Here is a 20,954-nt window from a genome sequence, read left to right on the forward strand (position 1 = left end):
TGTGCTACAGACAATAGACAGACAGTTTTATTGTAGCCGGGCTGTAAAGTGTACGAAAATATGCGCTCCACTCTCAAGGGGAGCTTGAGAGGGGAGGGGGAGGTGGGGGTATCTAGCCAAAGTGCAACAGCTCATTGATAAGAGAATGATCCAAAGTGCATTTCAGATATGCGCTGTCAGGGGGGAGGAGGCAGGGGCAGGGGCGGGGGCAGGGGGAAAGTGCAAAAGTTTTCACACTCGAAGAAAGAGGAAAAAGAATTTTTACGATAACAAAACGTATTTGTGAACCTTTGTTCTCTTTTTTTTCTACTCTTTTAATTAATCATTTTTTTTACAATTAATTTTTTTAATTGCTTTTTCTTCTAAATTTACAAAATTTTGAGAGCCCGAATTCCGCTTTAAAAAGAAAATTAATTTTTAGATACAAAAAAATCTATTTGAGAATGTTTATATAATAATAATAATAATAATAATAATAATAATAATAATAATAATAATAATAATAATAATAATAACAATAATAATAATAATAATAATAATAATGATAATAATAATAATAATAATAATAATAATAATAATAATAATAATAATAATAATAATAATAAAAATATAATTAATTAATACTATTTTTTTATATAGTAATAATAATAATAATCATAATAATAATAATAATAGTAATCATAATAATAATAATAATCATAATAATACTAATAATCATAATAATCATAATAATAATAATAATAATATTAATAATAATAATAATATTATTAATAATGATTATAATAAAAAAAATATAATTAATTAATACAATTTTTTTTGCAACTAATTTATACAAGTTTTTTTCCTTCTAAATGTATTAAAATGCCAATAGCAAAAATAATAATAATAAAAGTTAATTAATTAATACTTTTTTTTCAACTAATTTATTTAAGTTTTTTCTTCCTTCTAAATTTATAAAATGCCAAAAGAGCAAGTACTCCACTTTATAGTCTATTGAGGCATAATATAATTTATTCTTGCGACTATCTTATGTGTGTAGGGAGGGAGCACAGGTCCCCGAAAGTCGGACAGAGTGCCATTAGGTAAGCTCGCTAAATGGCCGATTTTAGTCGAGGAGGAGGAGGAGGAGCAGCTGGCGAGGAGGAGTTGGAGCTGGAGTCCTTTACAGGCAAATAAATATTTATTGCGCGCTCAAGAGCAAGAAATCAAAGTGCCGGGCAAATGGCAAAGGCAAAGGCATGCAGAAAACTTAGACACCCCCCCCCCCCTCCAAAGGGGCGGGGAGTACTTGTGCGGAAGGTGTAGAGGAAAGGATGTGGCGCCACCGGCTGCTCAAGGAGTCGCTCCAGCTAAGGACACTAATAAAATATTGAACGGGCCATCGATAAGCGAAGCGACCCAAACTCAAAAGCGGTCGGAAGAGGGCAGGGTAAGGGGGGAGGAGGTAAGGGGGAAGGACGTCAACGAACCTTGCTTACGTAGGATGGCGTAAGATGACGATTAAAACGAAAATTTCCACGACAACCTGGCGCCGTTTTAGCCAAAAAGCGGAAGGAAGCGAGAATTGTTAAACGCAAAACTTGCAAAATGACAGCAGCAGGGCGGGACGGGGGGCGGATCAGAGGGGGGGGGGGGATGGCCCACTCAGAAGCGGAAGCAAGGACTTTACGATTGCACCTTCTCCCCGTGTGTGTGTGTCGGGGGGGGAGAGGGGGAGGTGATTGGGAACTTGGCAACTTGCGGACAAGTTTTAAATGAATGAGCAGCGCTTCCGTTCAATGCGTTACACTGGCCAGTCCTGCTTATGTATGTGTGTGTGTGCGTGTGTGTGTTAGTGTGTGTGTTAGTGTGTGTCCTGCTCCGGCCAAGCATGACAATGCCGTGGCAATGTCGAGTGGCGGCCACTTCGGCCAATTGCGATTATGCTTTATGTACAGAGCGCGATAAAGGTCGTCAATAGGTCGCCGGGCACACACACACACACACACACACACACACACACACACACACACACACACGCACAACATCCTTTTTGGCATCTCCTTTCGAAGCAAGGAGCAAGTTTTCTTGTATCGCTTACAGTTGTTCAACTTTGTTTGACCAAATCGAGCGCCAGTCAATGGCTCAATTATTTTTGGTTGGACAATTTGCGAATAAACCGAAAGTTTGCCGGGACACAAAATATCCGTAAGGACAAACAGGACACACAGGACACACAAGCAGAAGCTTGTGCCACATTCAAACTCGATTGTTATTAGCCTAATTGAGCTGCCGGCCAATTATGCATGCGATGGCTTAAAGGGATTCGACCTAGGGATTCCTGGCGATTCCTTGCGATTCCTAGGCGATTCCTAGGCGATTCCTAGGCGATTCCTGGCGATTCCTGGCGATTCCTAGGCGATTCCTAGGCGATTCCAATGCGATTCCTGGCGATTCCTAGGCGATTCCTAGGCGATTCCTGGGCGATTCCTAGGCGATTCCTCTGGACTCCTTGATTTTCATTTCCATTTAATGCACAAGTTCGAGCCGCATTCTGTGTTGCAACAGTTCTTGCAAAATTGCATTTTCTTAATTTATTTGCTATGCAAATTTATTTATTGACTGTGCATGTCGAACCGGGCCAAAATGGGGAAATGGCCATTGACACGGCCAACACGAGTCGGGAGGACATGCAACAAGGCTGCGCATACAAATCGATTGTCTGCCCACCCACAACCCCCGACCCCCCCCCCCGACCCCCTCCTCACCCTGCCACGCCCACACTCGCGTGCGGCACGTATCGTTGCATCCTTCAATGAACTGGCGTAGGAATCAGAGATTTCATTGCGAAATGAGATTTTACCAAAATTTGCTCAATGAAACTTCTGGCGAAGTGAAATTCTGAAAACTGCAGCTGCAATTTTGGCTTTAATCAATGGAACAATTGAGTTTGTGGCCAAAAATAGATGGGAATTCCCAAGAACAGCAGCGCAGCTGGGGCAATTTATTTATGGACTCAACATGCAACCTATGGAAAGGGACCAAAGATCAACCAGGGAAATCCTGCCAATTGACGGGTTAGACCTCTTCTTCATCATATTGGAGGATTGCGAAGAAGGAGATCTTCATCCAATCGAGAGATCTCTCAGTTCGGTTTATAACTGTAGAATAAGGTGTATTACTTTTTCAAACAGCAAAACAGTCATCAGCAGACAGTTGGATATCCCAATCAAATATAGATAAAGCCCGTTACCAGGTCTAAATTGCCCTTCCTTAACTATTTATATAAATAAATATAAAAAATGTATTAAATAAATTTATGCTTGTGAATCACAAATATCCTATATAGACATAGGTCGAAATTACCCAGCTCCCTCTAGACCAATTTGGCACATATGTAGGTCCAAATTTCCCACGCCCATAACTCAGTCAAAATTCAACCCATTTTCATAAAATTTAGCTTTTTGTTAATGGGTTGTCCTCTAAATCAATTTGGCATACAAATCTGGTAACTTTATTTCTGGTCGAAATTCATGTAAAAATTGTATCTCCAAATAGGAGATAGGTAAAAATAGGTAAAAATTTCCCTGTCCCATAACTCGGTCAAATCTTATCCGATTTCCATAAAGTTTCCCTTTTTGTTCATGGTTTGACCTCTAAATCAATTTGGCATTTAAATCCGGCAACATTATTTTTGGCCGAAATTCATATGAAAAAGCTACCGTCAAATATCCTATATAGACATGGGTCAAAAATCATAGAGATAGGTCAAAACTTCCCACCCATATAACTCGGTCAAATCTCATCCGATTCTCACGAGGTTTATTTTTTTATTCATGGATTGGCATCTAGATCAATTTGACATCTAAATCTGGCAACATTATTTTTGGTCGAAATTCATGTTCAAATAGTACCCTCAAATATCCTATACAGACATATGTAAGTCAAAATTTCCCATTCCCATAACTCGGTCAAATCTTATCCGATTTTCATTAGGTTTGCCTCTTTCTTCATGTTTTGACCTCTTAATCAATTTGGCATCTAAATTTGGCAACATTATTTTTTTTACTCAACCTCAACCCTGCGAATACCCAAGCAAAGCTCTTTAACCACGCGCGGCGAAACAAATGTGAAAACATGAAATTAACCCGCACAGGCAAAACAAAGATAAATTCCGCCCTACCCTAATCACAAACCCCTCCCCCTCTCCCTCCACTCCTCCCTTCGGTCTCTCCCCTGCCGACAGGGCGATAAAAAACAATGCAACTCAATTGGAGCACGCGGCCAAATGCCGACGCTGACGAATGGCAACCCTGGCAGAGTCTGTTACACCGCCTCCCCCCCCCCCCCCCACACATCCCCCCTCCCCTCTAGCTGCTGCTACCCTCAAATTCGAGAAATGCAAAAGCCAAAATTTACTGTGTGAATTCGGGCGTTCAGTGGCACATGCAAAATGAAAGTGGAAATGGAAAAAGTGGAAATGGCAAAAGGAAGTGGAAAAGGAAGTGGAAATGGCTGTGGAAATGGCGCCTGAAAATATGCAGCGCGGGCCAAAACCACAATGAGCCCCAAAATTGCCAACATAATTTATGTGCATGTGCATGTGCGTGTGTGTGTGTGTGTGTGTGTGTGTTTGTGTGTTTGGACTTTGCCACTGCTAATTAGCGGCATAATTTAATTCCCAATTGGCAATTGGCAACGCAGTGCGGAGCTGAGCCTCGACTTTAGGCAGACTTCCAATTGGAAGCTGGCGCTGGCAATGGTTGCAAACATTTTAAATGAGCGGCCTGTTGCGCCACACACACACACACACACACACACGCACAAACACACACCGATATATACACTCAGAGAAAAATAATGCTCTAGTCTGTAGTATGTAGAAATCAACCAGAATAAAAATCTTAAATTAGGTTTTAAATTAAATAAATAATATAACTAATTAATATTCTTACTGCAAGGAATTAAATTTACATTTTGCTCAAGAAAAGTTCTTAAGTTCAAAATGAACACAAATTCCAAACAAAAATCTTCTATTAATTGTTCTTCTATTAAATCATAATTATCAATAATAATAAGAATAAAAGATAAAATTCTCAAAACTAGAGCTTAAGAGTTTTTACTTAAAAATTGAAATAAAAAACTATTATTGAGTAGAAAATTCTTAAATCAAGTATTAACTGTTCTTGCTTTCAAAATTAATCATTTATGTTGTTAAACCAAAAAAAAAAATATTTAATATTCTTACTGCAAGAATTTACATTTACATTGGGCTCAAAAAGAGTTCATTGGTTCAAAATTAATAAAAATTAAAAATAAAAATAAAAAAATTTAAATTAAAATTAACAAAATAAAAAGTAGATAATTCTTAAAACAAGAGCTTACTTTATATACTAAATATACTATAAAATACTATATATACTATATATAAAACAAAAGCTTTCATAAAATACCAAATAAACTATATCAGATTTTAAATTATGAATTTTGAAACCAAAAAGATCTTAGCTGGATTTTCGCACTTGATTTGAGCAACTTGATTCAATATGACTTAGTATTTTCTTCAGGTGTATGCAAAGCAATATGTTGCCTCATATGCTGGCGCACGGCGACAAACAAATCCAGTTTTTTTTTGGGGGCTGCTCGCGTGTCCTGCATGGGAAATGACGCCCAGAGCCGGGCCGGAAAATCCAAATACGGAGGCGTGTCTCCAGCTGCTGCAGCCACAGTTAAAGCCAAGCAAAAATCGCTGATGAGCGATGCCGAAGGGAAATCGAATTAAATTAAAATTGCAACCGACACACACACAAATACTCTCACACACATATGGTCTCTACACTAACAAATGATGTTGACCGCCCGCGGGTCGAGCTGTTAATTAATCTTGATTTTGCCGTAGAAGTCGCTTGGGCGAAAGTCGCTTGCGTCAAAGTGACAATTAAATTAATCATGATGGCAAACGATTATGTCAACAGGAGGAGCAGCAGGACATGCAGATGGACATGGAGCAGGACATGGAGCAGGACGCCCGCAGCGCGAGTGGACAACTAGGCAGGGGAAGGGGTAACGAGGGGGGAAGGCTACTTCTGCTGATGGTTTCCACATTTGGAATCTCATTATGTCTGCTATAAAACTTATAATTAACATTTTGACCGCAACAAAATTCGCAAACTAGGCAAGAGTTATGGAGCTTCAACAACAGAAAAAAAAAGTGTCTAAAGATATAAAAAAAAAAACTGTATTTGACCGCAAGCAAGTGTGAACTTTATGCTAGAGTTATTTTTAATTAGTTTTGCGGTTTTTTACATTCCATGCTTAAAATTTAAAGGGGATATAGGAAAGGTTGTTGCAAAATGTTAAAAACAAATTAATCAACTCTCAGAACTAGCGATGACACGAACCCAAACGGCACGCATCTCTACATAGTTGTGTCTACCTTTTTTTTTATTTTGTCTAATTTTGTTGGACGGCCGCTAAAAACTAATTATGAATTTATTTTATGTTTTAAATTTCAAAAATAGTCGAAATAATATAATATATAAGGGTTATAAGAAAGGTGTCCAAATTGATGCTTTAAAGATCGCTAATAAATGCCAATTAATGTTGTTTAAATATGAAAAAATGTTAAAACCAATTAATCAACTCTCAGAACTAGAGATGACACGAACCCAAACGGCACGCATCTCTACATAATTTTGTCGACATTTTCTTTTATTCTGTTGGCCAGCTACTAAAAACTTATTATTAATATACTTTTTGTCTTAAATATCCAACCTTTTTTTTTCTTTTCAAGCTTGATTTCTATGCAACATTTAAAATTCCTCAAATTCCACTGTTGGCGCGCTCAAAACTTACGAAATATACTTTTTACATGTCAAGTAAGAAACTCAACTCTACACAAAACTAGAAACCATTGACAAGAACAACAAGAATTGCCTATGATTCTAGCCAATACACACACCATCGCTTTTGCTGTCATGCAATGAATTTGTTTCGTTAAGTGTGGAGTCAAGTTGACAGTGTCGGTGTCGGTCAGTCGATTAATAACACTGTAGCAACTTGTAGTGTTGAAAAAACAAAAAAAAAAAGTCAACACTCGCACGAGGCGACAAAGCAAAATTAAATATATATCAGTTAATTGAAACAAAAAGGCAAAACAGCATGGCGGAAACAGAGCCAGAGGTTGAGGTCAATGGCACCGAGGTCGAGGAGGATGGCCAGGACGAGGACATCAAGCAAAAGAAGCAAACGCGTCACGACGGCGGCGCCGCCGACCTGGAACGCGTGACAGACTACGCCGAGGAGAAGGAAATTTCAGCCGCAAATATATCGAGCGTAAGCAAGAGTCAAATATTAATGGTAAAGATTCGGATTTAAATGGAAATTGTTGACTTTCAGGCCGTGGAACAGTTCGGCAATCAGCGCAGCAAAGAAAACGAGCTGCGCGTGGCCAAGGAGAAGGAGCTGCAAAAGGTGCAGGTGAAGAAGGAGGACATCGAACTGATCGTGAGTATATCCCATAATCACATGTACAGATCCAATGAACACTCCTTTCCCCTGCAGATGAACGAGCTGCTCGTGAGCAAGGCCCAGGCCGAGAAGGTGCTGCGGGAGCAGAGCGGCGACGTCGTGGCCGCCCTGGAGGCCATCATCAGCAATTGAGACGCCGGCTGACCCGGCTGGACCCAGCCTGGACACGACTAAAGGTCGCCGCCGTCTGTTTCTTTTACTTAGCATAACAATGCTTTATTTGTACATTTATAACTAGTAAAGAAAAACAAAAGGAATATCTATTTGTAGAGCGATTTTGCCATGTTCAAGTTGTTCATCCGGAAACAGTTGAATTTTAAACTAATTAACATATTTCCGGCCTCTTAATTTGAGCTCTAGTTAATTGTAATACTCGATTTTATCATAGACGCATTTTAAGGGGGTTCCATTAAAAAAGGTTTCATATTTTGTTTATTATATTTAATGTATTTATTTAGAGCACGGCCCATTTTTTGCTTCTTTCTCTCCGGTCCTGGTAAAACCTTTGCAAATTTGACTAACGATCCAGCAATGTACAGTGAAAGCTCTCATCTTTAGCGAGTTTTCACTGTATGCCGTTCAATTTTTTTTATATGAATGAAAATAATTAGTCTAGCTAGCATAATCCGAAATTGACATTTGGATATTGCTTGAGTTAAGATTTTCCGAAGTCAGCTGTTCCTCATTAAATCTATGCATAAATATGATTAGTTTGATTTGATGTGGTGTCCGTCTGTCTGTCTGTCTGTGTGTAAAAAAGGCATAAACTATAACAAATTAATTAAAACAAAACTCATTTTATAACAACTAGGCAGACAGCAAAAAAACTAGAACCAAAACGAATAAATGTTTAAATCACGTTTAAATTTCATAGCGAGCGTATGGCGGAGCGTATTGAAATCATGTGATTAAATACTTTTGCAGATTCTCGCACGACGGCGTATTTATGTTCTGAGCCTTTCGATACAGATCCCGGTCACCAAACGTGCGAGCCTTGGCCAGCATGGAGTCGCCTGCAATGCAAAAATTCCAGTTCAAATTCAAAATCAATTTGAAAAAAGTTAAAGATAATTACGATAATTTCGCTCTCGACTGCAGGAGTGCTTCAAATGATTGATAAAATCTTCCTCCACCGATTCCTCTAGACGCGCCACTGAGCCCTGATACTCCGAATAGAAATTGTCCTTGACATAGTACGGAATCTTCAGGCCGTTTGTTTCGCGCTTCACAGAGTATTTACTGGCGGATTAAGCAAATCAATTAATTTAAGCCAAGAAAATGGATCAACTAAAACTCACTGCGAGGGCGTCAGACTGTACATGGGATCCGATATGAAGAAGGAGGACATCATGGACAAGCCGATGAGCAGTAAAATGGGCAGCAAGTTGATCAAGGCAGAGGAGTTGTTCGTCTGCAAGCAATAAATAAATGTAGTTATTAATTTGTTGCTTTATTTCATAGTATATTCTCACGTCTCTCTCCTCACGCGCATGCTGACGGCGTCGCTGCTGCCGCATGTAGACATTCTGCTGGGAGAAGCCGCCGTTGAAGAACATATTGAAGAGTTCCTCGGGACTGATGTCGGCCTGGAAGCCGCCATAATCATTGTAGTGCTGGCCATGTCCATGGTGTCCTGCCCTATTGCCGTGTCCGCTTTGCGACTCGTTGATGCCATATAGATCGTAATTCTTTCGCTTTTCGACATCGGTTAAAACGCCAGCAGCATTGCTCAAGGTTTTGAATGCCTCGACAGCACCTGGAGCCTTGTTCTTGTCCGGATGCAGCTGCAGGGCGAGCTTCTTGTACGCCTTCTTAATCTCCGAATCTGTGGCCGCTTTGGTCACGCCCAGCACTTCATAGTAGTCCTTGCACCTGCAACAGACATTATTCAGTTAAGAAAATCGAATTGAACAGCGACTATCGCACACATACTTTTTAACTTTTCGCACCGACTCCAGCTGATCGTTGGTGTACTCAGGTGCATGGTTCCTGGAATCCGAGTTGACACGCTTTCGCGGACCAGTGTCCGCATCTGCACCAGCTGCGGGACGCTCTTTGCCATTGCCGGCATTGCCGGGCGAGCTTTTCACCTTCGTCAGCAGCTCTGAAAAGTTGGTCAATCTTTGTATGCAAATTGATTGCGAAAAATTTGCCACACTCACGCTTTGCCTTCTCCGTGGGGTAAAGTCTTTCCGCTTTTAGGAGCAGCTTTTCCGCCTTTTCGGTCCGCCCCTCGGCATACGCCTGCTCAGCCATATCGATACATCGCTGCGCCTCGTCTTTGTTGCCCTCCATGGCTGCTGTAGTTGTGCTAGTCGACACGTTGATACGTGGTCAAGGGGCACTATGCAGGTGCAATAAATAGTTGAGATTTGCGCGTGTATTGGTATACTAAATACACAGACGATTTTGGAGCTCGTACTAATACACACACACACACAGCCTGCCGTGGTCTTTAGCAGTTTTTTGCTACTAATTGTTTGTTTAATCTAAGAGTGCACATGAGCTGCCTGGCCAATTAAATACCCAGTTTTTTTTTTTCTTTATATTATATTAACTAGACGGCCAGCTCAGCTCTCTAATTTAATTGATTTTACTGCGTTTCGTTGACTTTTTCATCACTTTGCAAAAGGATTTATCGATCTATCGCCGTGCCACCATAATCTATCGGCCTGGACGTGAGGTGAAAGCGCACACTGACTTGCAATAATTTTATTGCGAACAATTTGATATTGCTGGGCACATCTCGTGTGTGTGCCCTTGTTGACAAATTGATAATGGTGATGTGCATAAACATTAATTATTGATTCGATAACTTCTAATTGCCTCTGACAGCTGGTTTCAGGGTTGCTTTCACCAAGAGTGCTGCCAGATCGCCCACTACATTTAGACTTTAATACATTTGCCGTACGTAAGTGTGTGTGTGTGTGTGTGTGTTTGTGAGCGCCGCAGCATGGAATGAAAAGCGCAGCGCGTTCGCTGGCTTAATTCGTCTCGTATTTATTTATAATAAAAAAATAATAATAGAAGGCGCACAGAATCTGCGATGCAATAATCCCAAATACCGCGTATCAAGAATATAGTCAAGTGCAGTGCAATAACCGATGCATTTCGGCCCATCGTCGTCGTCGTTGTCGTTGTCATCGAACGTGTGTGCGTGTGTGGCGCAGTTTATACAAGTTGGCCTGAAAAAAAGTGAAAGAAGCAATATCGCCATATTGTGTTGTGTACTAAAATCCATATAATTTTGTCAACAAAACAAATGCTTAGCTAATTTTCGTATTGCGTCGACTTATGTAAATCGAATTGACGGTACGCAATCAAGAAAAATAACTATCTACAAAGGTACGTGAGATTCTTTGGGTGTATTAATGCATACATGTGCATATATACGTATAGGCAAAACTACAACACACTTGCATGCAAGCGCGCGCGTGTGTGTGTTTTCGGAAAATGCAGGAATCCAATCGTTGTCTCCATGCTCTGTGGTCATGCAAATTGATTAATGCCCCCCCCCCCCCTTGTCTGTTGCATGGGTTGATTGTTTATATTATTTCAATATATATCGAGCACAAAATTGGAAAACAAAATTAATCGATATCAATAAAAAATATATATCGATAGGCAACAGGGCAATGTCTGGCAAACTGTTTACATTTACACTGTTTCGTTTTATACGGCATATATAATAATTTGTTTTAAATTGTATACCTACAGAAAACATTACCTTCTAAATTAGGTATTTTATTTAATTATATTTTGGTAAACGGGGTCAAATGCAATTAGTATTCGTCTCTTTGGTGATGGTTTTTTCACCTGGAACTGTGTAATGGGTATTTCGTAGTCGAGCACTCTCGACTCACTCGTATTTTCGGCTGATTTACTTTTGGTGTTTTTTTTTTTTACGAATCTTTTTAAATTCCGAGGGGAATGAATGCAACACACAAAGGGAACAACAACAACAGCGCGGCAAAAAGTCAAAGACCGATTTGCGCATTTTTAATTCGTTAATTTTGTATTTTTATGCAAAAGCAAAGTAAATGCACGGAATGGAATGGAAATGGAAAGCTGTTGCAATGGCTTTTTCCATTTCAGTTGATGTGCACTTCTGCTCCGCATTTAAATGAATATCTATTTCTAATTGATTCGTATTTAAAATTTATTTAATTTGTTTACAGACTCCGATTGCTGCTTACACAACAATCTACATACAAATTGGGTTGCTCGGTTACGGGACAGCGCTGGCTGTCAACAGTTAAAGAAGGTGAGTTATCTCATACCTGTAAAAGGAAATAGAATAGTTTTAGTGCTTGTTTGATTGCGCCGGCTATCGATTTGTTGTTGAGTTGTCCGCCCAGGGGAGGTTTCACTGTAATTTCTTTTTGCGTCGAGCTATATTTTAGATGATTTCCTATATGGGTGGACCATCACCTCAAATCGAAGCAGTTTTCCAACTATAAAAAAATCCTTTCTCCCCCTGTGTTGGAGAACTTCTCGTTACGTGCGGCGACAGCTGAGAGCGAAAACATAAAAAGCTCAAGCCGCAAAGACAAACAAAGACAGAAGCAAACGCAAAGGTAGCGGCAACAACAGCGAAAAAGCCAAGAAAAAAGCTCCCTCAGTCGTCAGCTGCTGCGCGTAGCGTGAAGTTTATGTGCTTTTCCTCTCGCTGTCGCTGTCGCTGTCTCGCAGAACGCGTCTAACCCAGTCTAAACAATTTGGCTAAAAACTATAAACTACGCGTAATCCGTTGTGGAAGAAGCTGATTTCGGTTTGCCAAGGTGTGTAAAGGTCGGGCGGACGGGCGTCGCTTTACGTTTTCAATCAATTTGTAACTGCCGGCCATAGCGTGACCTGAGCGCGCGTGCTTTACCATTGCTGTATAACTGTGACCTTAATTTAAACAAATAATATCAGAGCTAAATACAAGCAAGCCTCGAACAAGAGACACGCGCAATTAAACACAAAAAGCGAACGAGCAGAGAGCTTTACAACAATAACAGCAGCAAGAAGAAGAAGAGCAATGAGAACTACATAGATAACTTCCTCAATCTGGCAACGACCACTTTGTAGTACTCTTGAATTTTTGGTCGTTTGAGGTCATTCTTCAAGTACGCACCAGGCAACAAAACAAATCAAATAACAACAACAACAATTGATGCTTGGCTACATTAAATTTATTACCTCAAGCGGCTTTAAACGAATCGCACTCAAGAGTAATTTGCTCTCTCTTAATCTGAGTGACGCAAATGAACAGTTTCATTCTTATAGAATATTGCTAACAGAAATGAATATAAAAAATTCCGCCGCATTCAAAGTTGTTTGTTTAAAAGCGTTGCCAGGTTTGTGCAAATTTTTTAACAAAATAAAATAAACGCTTGCCAACAACAGTAATAGCCACTGCAGTCAGCATTGAAATTCTCGAGCTGGTTCTCTCTCTTAATATACATATACATATATGTATATTCTTGCGTACGTATGTATGTATGTACGTAAATATGTATTAGTCGATTTGTCTCGCTCGCGCACACAACACATGTTTTGATTTTGCCTTGCTGGGGCCGTGCAAAGTAAAATGCAATTAAAAACATGTGCGCCACTATTTTGTTTATTGTTTATAAATGAGCGCACTTATCAAGCTCAGCTGCGCTCTCACTCACTAATTCACTCGCTCGCTTGCGCTCTCCCCACTTTGCACTATTTCTCTCGCTGAGGTCATGCTCAGCGCTCAATAGTCAAAAAGACGAAACACCCACCGCTATTTACTGCTGCTATCAAACGACCCTCGCCGGTGCAGGTTTTGCCTCGTTGCTCGTGAGCAAGTGAGTGAGCGAGAGAGTGTGAGTGAGCGGGTGGCGGCAGAGTGAGCGAGTGAGCGCTTCAAGTTTCTGTGCTTGTGCAAAGTCAAAAGTAAACGCAAGCTTTTTATTGCTGCGCAGGTTTTTGGCTTTTCGTTGTGCTTTAGCTTTTTTGTATACACTCGTACACACGTACGCTACATATGTGTATATAGACACACACACACACACACACGCACACACATTGAAGTCAATTCGACTGATATAGGAAGAACCTTGTGTACTCTCATGACTATGGAATGGAATTTAGTTAGTAGTTTTTTCCTCTCTTCTCGTTTGCACTTCTCAATGCTGCCCGCTGTGGCCGTTGTTGTTGTTGTTGTTGTTGTTTCTGCTGTGATTACTACACACTCACATTCACACTCACATTCGCATTCACATTACGTTTTGTTTGGGTGCACTGTGCACCTATTCTAAAGTCACATGCAAAGATGCCCAAAAGACCTTCCAATCGTCCCTTTCCTGCCCCATGGGGTAATGTGAAGGTGCTCATCTGTACATTTGCTCATCTGGCTCATCTGGGTGTCAATGTTGACCTCGCTGTGCCCGGTGCACAGTTATTGATTTTCTTTGTATGCCCTTGCAAAAGGTATAATCCCTTTTTTACCAATTGTGTAACGTGGAGGCGACATCTCCGACTCAATGAAGTATATATGTATGTAAATTCATAATCAACAACAGTCGAAATAAACGAATATTGATTTATCGCTTATATGCACTGTATACGTTTGTATAACGGTACATTTTACCGCACATCTGATAGACGTCAGCAAGGGTATTCAAACTTTGGCATCCCAAAGTTTGCTGTTCCTTGTTTATTTTTTTCTCTTTTTGCTTTGGAGGCTTTTCTCAATCCCTTTGCCGGGCCATGTGCAAATGGACAAACCGAGGGGGGGGGGGGGGGGGGCAGCACAGTAGAGTCAGCAATTTCTGCTGCCATTGCTGCTGCTGTTGTTCATGTTCTTGTTGTTGCCGTTGTTCTTGTTCTTGTTGTTGTTGTTCTTGTTGTTCTTGTTGTTGCTGTGGCCGTTACCGTTGCCTTTGTTTAATTTCGTTGCTTATCACACAATACTGATAAGTTCGCTCGCTTCTTTTTTTTGTTTCGAATCATATTTTTGCTTGTTGTTTTTGCTTTTTTTTTTGTTTCGATGGCATTGAACATTGCTTTCTGGTTTCTTCACCCTTCTTTTATACATTTATACATATACATATACATATTTATATTTATATTCATATGTATGTGTATTTGTTATGTGTGCTTTTTTGCTGCTTTGGCTTTGGCTTTTTGCTGCTCTTTGACAATTTCACGCACAAATATCACGTAGTACCGGGAGTATCAGCTTGGCTTTAATATGATGACACACGTACTCCCCTGAATTGGCTGTGATAAATTTGATGTGTGCTTTTTTCACTTTTACCCCCCTTTCTTGCTGTTGTTGTTATTGTTATGATTGTTATTTGATCAAAGCTTTTCCGCTTAAGACCAAAGCATTTTCGAAGGCTTCATGTGTATATGTACATACATATATCTGTCTGTATTTATATGTTTGTTCAGCATGAATATGACGCTCATTTGAAACACACACAAATAAACATAAAAAACAATATTGGCAGCAAATTGAAAAGAATTTAACTTTGAAAATTCCACATATTAAATAGTGCAGTGAACTACAAGTTTATAAATATATACATAACTAAACGTGACGCAACCTGTTTTGGATTTGTTTTTTTGTGCTGGGCGCGCTTGTCAAAGAAAATCTTTCAAAGTGGATGCAATTGCGCTGCCTCTCGGAGGGCTTTCTCATGTTAGAATGGCCTTAGCCAGGTAAGATAACGGTCTTGCACTTGCATGTTAACTATAAGAAACTAGAGCGCACATCTCTACTTTTATATCCAATCTTTTTTCCTTTTCAAGAATTCCAGAAATACACAAAAAAATTGATTTGTACTTGAATTCTTTTTAAATTGAGTTTAATCGCTTGAATCTAATAGGAAACATATATTTATACATGTATGTTTGTATGTATGTATGTGTGTGTGCTCGAATTCAGGGCCAATGCCGTGCCTAGACGTAATTACCGTTATGCTCTGGCGCAACAACAACAACAACTACAAAAGCGCTTATGACAGATAAATATTTAAATATTACTGACCCCGCCGGGGCTATGGCTGATCGTTATCATGAAATGAAATAAAACGAAATTTCCTTGCCATGAAAACTCATTGCAACTATTGTAATTGTAATTGCAACCTTAGCGAGAGAGAGCGAGAGAGGGCGGGATCGATACACATGTTTATCGGGGCTATATTTTCCTATAGGGACAAACGACTCTCTCCTGGTTGCGAGGTGAGCGGCGAACCGAGTCACTTTCACGCCTTGCGATCTGTATTTGTATTTGCATTGAATTTGTGCCTGGAACTCGATTTCAACTATTTATAGAGAGAAAGTAGACAGCAGCAGCAGAGCGAGCACTCGCTCACGATTACATTCACAGCGGAAGAGAGAGAGGGAGAGAGCGATGTGCACAAGGCTCGTGTCGATTGATTGACCGAAGGTGAGAGGCTGCCAGTGGCAGTGGGCGTGGCTGCAAATGATGTGGGAGAGGGAGAGGAGGCTGTTGGTGAGTGAAAATGTTGTGCGAAGGATGGCGCCACATTTGACGTCGACAGCGGCAAAGAGATTCAAAAGAGACAATGATTGTTGAAGATATTTTTAATGCTGCCGCTCATTGTGAATGCGTGTGTGAGTAAGTGTGTGTGTTTGCGTTTGTGAGTGTGCGTGTGTGTGCACTAGGAAGTAAGCAAGCTTTTGTAATTCTGTGCGAATGTGTTGCTGTTGTTGTTGTTGCCATTGCTAAGGTTTTTGTAATTACAAATAAACGAACATACTTGCGCATATGCATGTCTGTTTGTATGTATGTACATATATAGATAGCTAGACATCAGCACGTGTTCACGTCTCTGCTGTAATCATAGGTTACAAATGCGCGTTATGTTATTGTTGTACATGAAGTTAATTTATACGATAAGGTCGTTTTGCTCAACGGTTTTGCGTAATTTGCCTTTGATAATTTTCAATGAGATTTAAGTGCACAGCTCATACATACACCATGAATTTATATAATATGACATAAAGAAAGTAAATATGCATATATAATGGCAATTTTACTATTTTCTTATTGAACATTCTTCCTTTTTGGCAGTTCTTTTAATAACAATTGTATTTGAATGAAAAGAAATGTTCAGTTTTTTTTCTTTAAGTGTACTGGAACTGGCAGCAATATCTCAAGGTATGACTTGCATTATCAGATTTCCAGGGCATTGTGAACTAGTACATACATTCAGCTTATCGCTGTGACACCTCTCAGCGTATATTGTCCAAGGTTGCTTCAGCTGTCACCTATTGACACGTTGAAAACTTTTAGGGTATCTGCTTCGTAGGTAGTTCTATAAATAGCGGTGGTTATCACAACAGGCCAATGACGAGATAGCTAGACTGAAATGGGCCCCCTCCCCCCTTCCCTTATCGATTGTGATTTCTGATTGGGTATTTGACCTCTCTCGTATATTTACATGCACTTAACGAAAAGCGTTAATCGCAAACACAATTACAGTTAGAACTTGGTTGAGAGGCAACAAGTTGAAACATTAATTCAAATGCAACCAGCCACAAAACGGCAAACAACAAATGCTAAATAAAATAATACTGTAAAACAATGCATTGCGAAAAAGGAGGTGGAGGCTAAAAGCCGACAGCGCGACAAAACGCAGCAGCAGCAGCAGAAACGACAACGACAAAAATGCAGGCGACTGCGACGTCGGCTGCGCCGTAACAGAGGCGTTGGCGGTGCCATGCCGTCAACATAACATAATGCTGCTGCGCTGCGCTCGCTTAGCCTCGTTACAAGCGGTCGCGTCAGCCGCGCCCTCGGCAACGCCAACGCTAAACGTAGAGGCGGCAGCGGCAGCAGCAGCGCCAACGGCAGCGGCAGCAGCTCAGTTGCCCTCCATGCGGCCACAAATCTTGGCGGCGAATTCGTCACCAGGTGGCAACTTACAGCTGACGTCGATGCCAACGTCGACGCAAGCAGCGTGTACTACTTTTGTTTTCATTGAAAACGTTTTCTGTAATATGTTTGTGGTATGCTGACGTCGGCGTCGCTGCGCGCTGCTCGCTGCTCACATGGTCACTGAGCTTTGCTGAGCAAACGGCTGACACTTATTTAAACAGCAGAGGCAGTACGTAGGTGTGTATGTGTGAGTGTGTGTGCATGTGAGCTGGGAGCTTGCACGACAACGTCAGCGTTACGTTTGGCGCGCTGCTTCGCTCTGCGCTGCGTTGCGTTGCGTTACGTTGCCACGCTCGTTTGTTTTGGGTTGTATTGACCTTCTTCAAAAGTAGGTAACCTCATTTCTCATTTATCGTATACAACTTACATGCTGCCGCTGCCGCTGTCTGCTGCTGCTGCCGTCTGCTGCCCCATACGCAGGCGGGGAGGGGGGATGGAGGCGTGTTCGATTGCTTGGCAATTGTCTGTCATTCAAGTCGTACGCACAGTGCGCGTCATTGTTTGACCAACGCATTTGTAATTTTCACACTCCCGGCGAGAGTTAAAGGTAATGTAATTTGTCATGCAGTCCGACAGGGCAGCGTATGAAGGAGAGATATAGAGACAGAGAGGGAATGGGGAAAGGGAGTTAGGGGGAAGTGGAAATGAAAGACAATTCGGTTACAATCCGATTCGATTCGATTTGACTCAAATTTATTTATATTTATTAATAGATCTTGCATAAATAAATATCAGATCACACTTACTTGTTTTCAGGCTGATCGAACGTTAATTTAACTTTCGCCTTTACAACTCAAGATATAAATAGTTATCTATTTACAAATCGAGTTTTTAGTTCGCCCTTTAATGAATTTAAACAATAAATGTTTAGTTTGAAGTCACGTGGTTGCAAAACAACTAGATTCATTCCACATATTTTCCACGTTTTCGCGTGGAATCGCCTTGTTTTAAGCTAATCGAACGCTAGTTAAACTTTCGCCTTTACCAACTTAAGACATAAATAGTTAACTATTTACAAATGGTGTTTTCAAATGCTGACCTTTAGCACTTCAATGAATTGAAATAATAACCAATAAATCTTTAAAGATTAGTTTGTAGTTTCATTTGACATATTTTCCACGTTTGCGCGTGGAATCGCCTAAAACAAAATCACAAATTGTGAAAAATTAAACTATCTAGTTTCAATTATACAATTCCACATATTTTCCACGTTTGCGCGTGGAAACAAAATCACAAATTGTGAAAAATTTAACTTTCTATTTTCAATTTAGGAGGATTATATAGTTTTATAGATGTTTAGACATGTCCGATATCTGTGTAAATTAAGGTGTGAACTCACAGCTGCCGTTTCCTGGTTTGTTGCTGACGTCACGCGGTTTAATGCTGTGCTCCGTGTTTCTGTTGAAGCACACATAAAACATTTGTACGTTGATTGTTGCACTTGGAAATTGTTTCTCAGCTTGCCCCTGCCTCTTGCCCCTTGCCCCCTTGCCATGCCCCCAAGCCATGTTTGCTTTGTGCGTGCATAAACATTCAACATTTTTTCGTTTTCGTCAGCTGCTGCGACGCAGTCTCTGTCGACGTCAGCGTCGACGTCAGCGTCGTCAGTCTCGTTTACTATTGACACCATTAATGCTGCCATGCTGCCCCAATGTAGGTCAATTGCGCGCTAATTGCCCCGCACTCGGCTAGATGAGAGCGGCAACTGAGAGGGGTGAGGGGGAGAGGTAGGAGTCTCTCAATGTTGCCGCCGAATGATTGACGCAGCAGCAGCTTGACCTTTTGGGCAGCAGCAGCAGCGGCAGCGACAGCAGCATTTCAAAGAAATTGCGCATATTACGCATACGCCGCGTGCGCCACAATTCGAGGTGGCAAAAATGTGTCCAACGAGCAGCGACAGCAGCAGCTTGTTATAATTCCTCTGCCCTAACCCCCTCACCCTCCTTTACGCCCCTCTATTGTTAATGCTGCCTGCCTATTGTTGAATATTTTCGGCAGGCAGGCTGGCAACTCTGACCCAGTTTCCGCTTTTTAGGCACCGCAATTCAAAACTCAAAAACTTGGCTTTACTTTGGCATGTCGTGTCTCCAGAGAGCCCAGACCCCTCCCCCCCCTCGCCCTCGCCCCGCTTCCTGTTGCTTATGTAAAAAGGTCACATATAGCTATATATATATAGTTTTGCATATTTTATGATTTAATCAAAGATATTATACGCACACACACACACACACACACACACAGGGCCATTGAGGGAGTGCCTGACTGCCCCCTCCATGCCCCCCCTCCCCTACTCTCCCCCCTGCTGTTGCGGGCAATAAAACAGAAACTTGACCCAATTCTGCCAGCGGCAGCTCGACAGCTCGAACCACAGAAATATTGAAAATCTGTGCCGATGCTGGGCACAACTCGAGTACGCAGCGGGGCGGGGTAAATGGAGGGGGGGGGGGGGTGCTGTGTGTGTGTGTTGAGAATGCTTAAAATGATGGTATTTATTCAATATACAATTGGCTATTTTGGATCGATTCGATTGCCAAATCGATGGGCAAACATAATTCTAGTGAATCCTTGGCGCCTTTATTACTCAATGAGGAAAAGTATTTAGGAGAGAGAGTTAAAGGAGAGAGAGTCTAAAGGAACACGTAGGGAACGAGAAGAGAAATTCGTAGAAAAAAGTCTATGAAAGACTTGGCAAGTAATTGCTGTGGCAAGTTAAGAGACATATTATAAATAGATTAGAGATTCATCGTCGGGCGAATGCCTAGAAAAAATCCTCCCCACGCCTTATACGAAAGTAGGTCTAGAATTCTGGAGAAATATCTGATTCAATATGCATTATAGCTTACATATTATAAATAGATTAGATATCCGAAAAACGGGTATCCGTGAATCCCAAGAAAAAACCCTCCCTTATCCGGAAATAGATTCAGAATTCTCGACTAACATTTGATTTAATTGGCGAACATATAAGCTCCGTAATTCATTTAACTCGTAGGTTGTCCTTTAACTCGTAGGTTGTCCTTTAACTCGTAGGTTGTGCAACTCACGGACCATTCCCAGCTATGAGTAGGGGACAAACGGGTCGGCAATTTCCCATTACAATCTCTTTATCCTATCTACTTAACACTATATATATATATTTAGTATAAAATTGCATTACTTTATTTACTTTATTGATAACTTCTTTCTATTTATTGTATTTCCTTAAATAATATTGTAAATTAAGATTATTTTGAATTTATGCTTAAGAACACGATTTTCTCTACTAACAAGGAAAAGAAAATAAAACACCTTCATTGTGTCGGCGATGCTATTAGAAAATGTTATAATATATATTATAATTAGGCTACTAAGAAGAAAACCTCCCCACGCCTTATCAGAAAGTATATCTAGAATTCTCGAGTCAAATTTGATTCCACACATTACATTATAGCTTACATATTATAAATAGATTAGGGATTCATTATCGGAGCCTCTCCCCACGCCTTGTTTCACACTAGATTAAGAATTCTCAATAAAA

General features: G+C 40.6%; 2 protein-coding genes across 2 annotated transcripts; one reads left to right on the plus strand and one right to left on the minus strand.

Moving 5' to 3' along the window:
• Window positions 1-7,047: 7,047 nt before the first annotated feature.
• On the plus strand, window positions 7,048-7,766 carry LOC135437274 (huntingtin-interacting protein K). Its single transcript, XM_064695182.1, has 3 exons — window positions 7,048-7,314; window positions 7,378-7,485; window positions 7,543-7,766. Exons 1-3 carry the CDS (start codon window positions 7,141-7,143, stop codon window positions 7,639-7,641), a joined length of 381 nt encoding a protein of 126 aa, XP_064551252.1. The 5' UTR covers window positions 7,048-7,140; the 3' UTR covers window positions 7,642-7,766.
• A 520-nt stretch (window positions 7,767-8,286) lies between these two features.
• On the minus strand, window positions 8,287-10,127 carry LOC135437273 (dnaJ homolog subfamily B member 12). The gene is made up of 6 exons (XM_064695181.1): window positions 9,672-10,127; window positions 9,442-9,613; window positions 8,982-9,381; window positions 8,808-8,920; window positions 8,585-8,748; window positions 8,287-8,522 (listed from the first exon to the last, which is right to left on the minus strand). Exons 1-6 carry the CDS (start codon window positions 9,802-9,804, stop codon window positions 8,410-8,412), a joined length of 1,095 nt encoding a protein of 364 aa, XP_064551251.1. The 5' UTR covers window positions 9,805-10,127; the 3' UTR covers window positions 8,287-8,409.
• Window positions 10,128-20,954: the final 10,827 nt, after the last annotated feature.

The sequence above is a fragment of the Drosophila montana genome, unplaced genomic scaffold (assembly GCF_035044405.1).
Source record: "Drosophila montana isolate Dmon_TW-CO22-7 unplaced genomic scaffold, ASM3504440v1 contig_3733_1, whole genome shotgun sequence".
NCBI classification, from domain to species: Eukaryota; Metazoa; Arthropoda; class Insecta; order Diptera; family Drosophilidae; genus Drosophila; species Drosophila montana.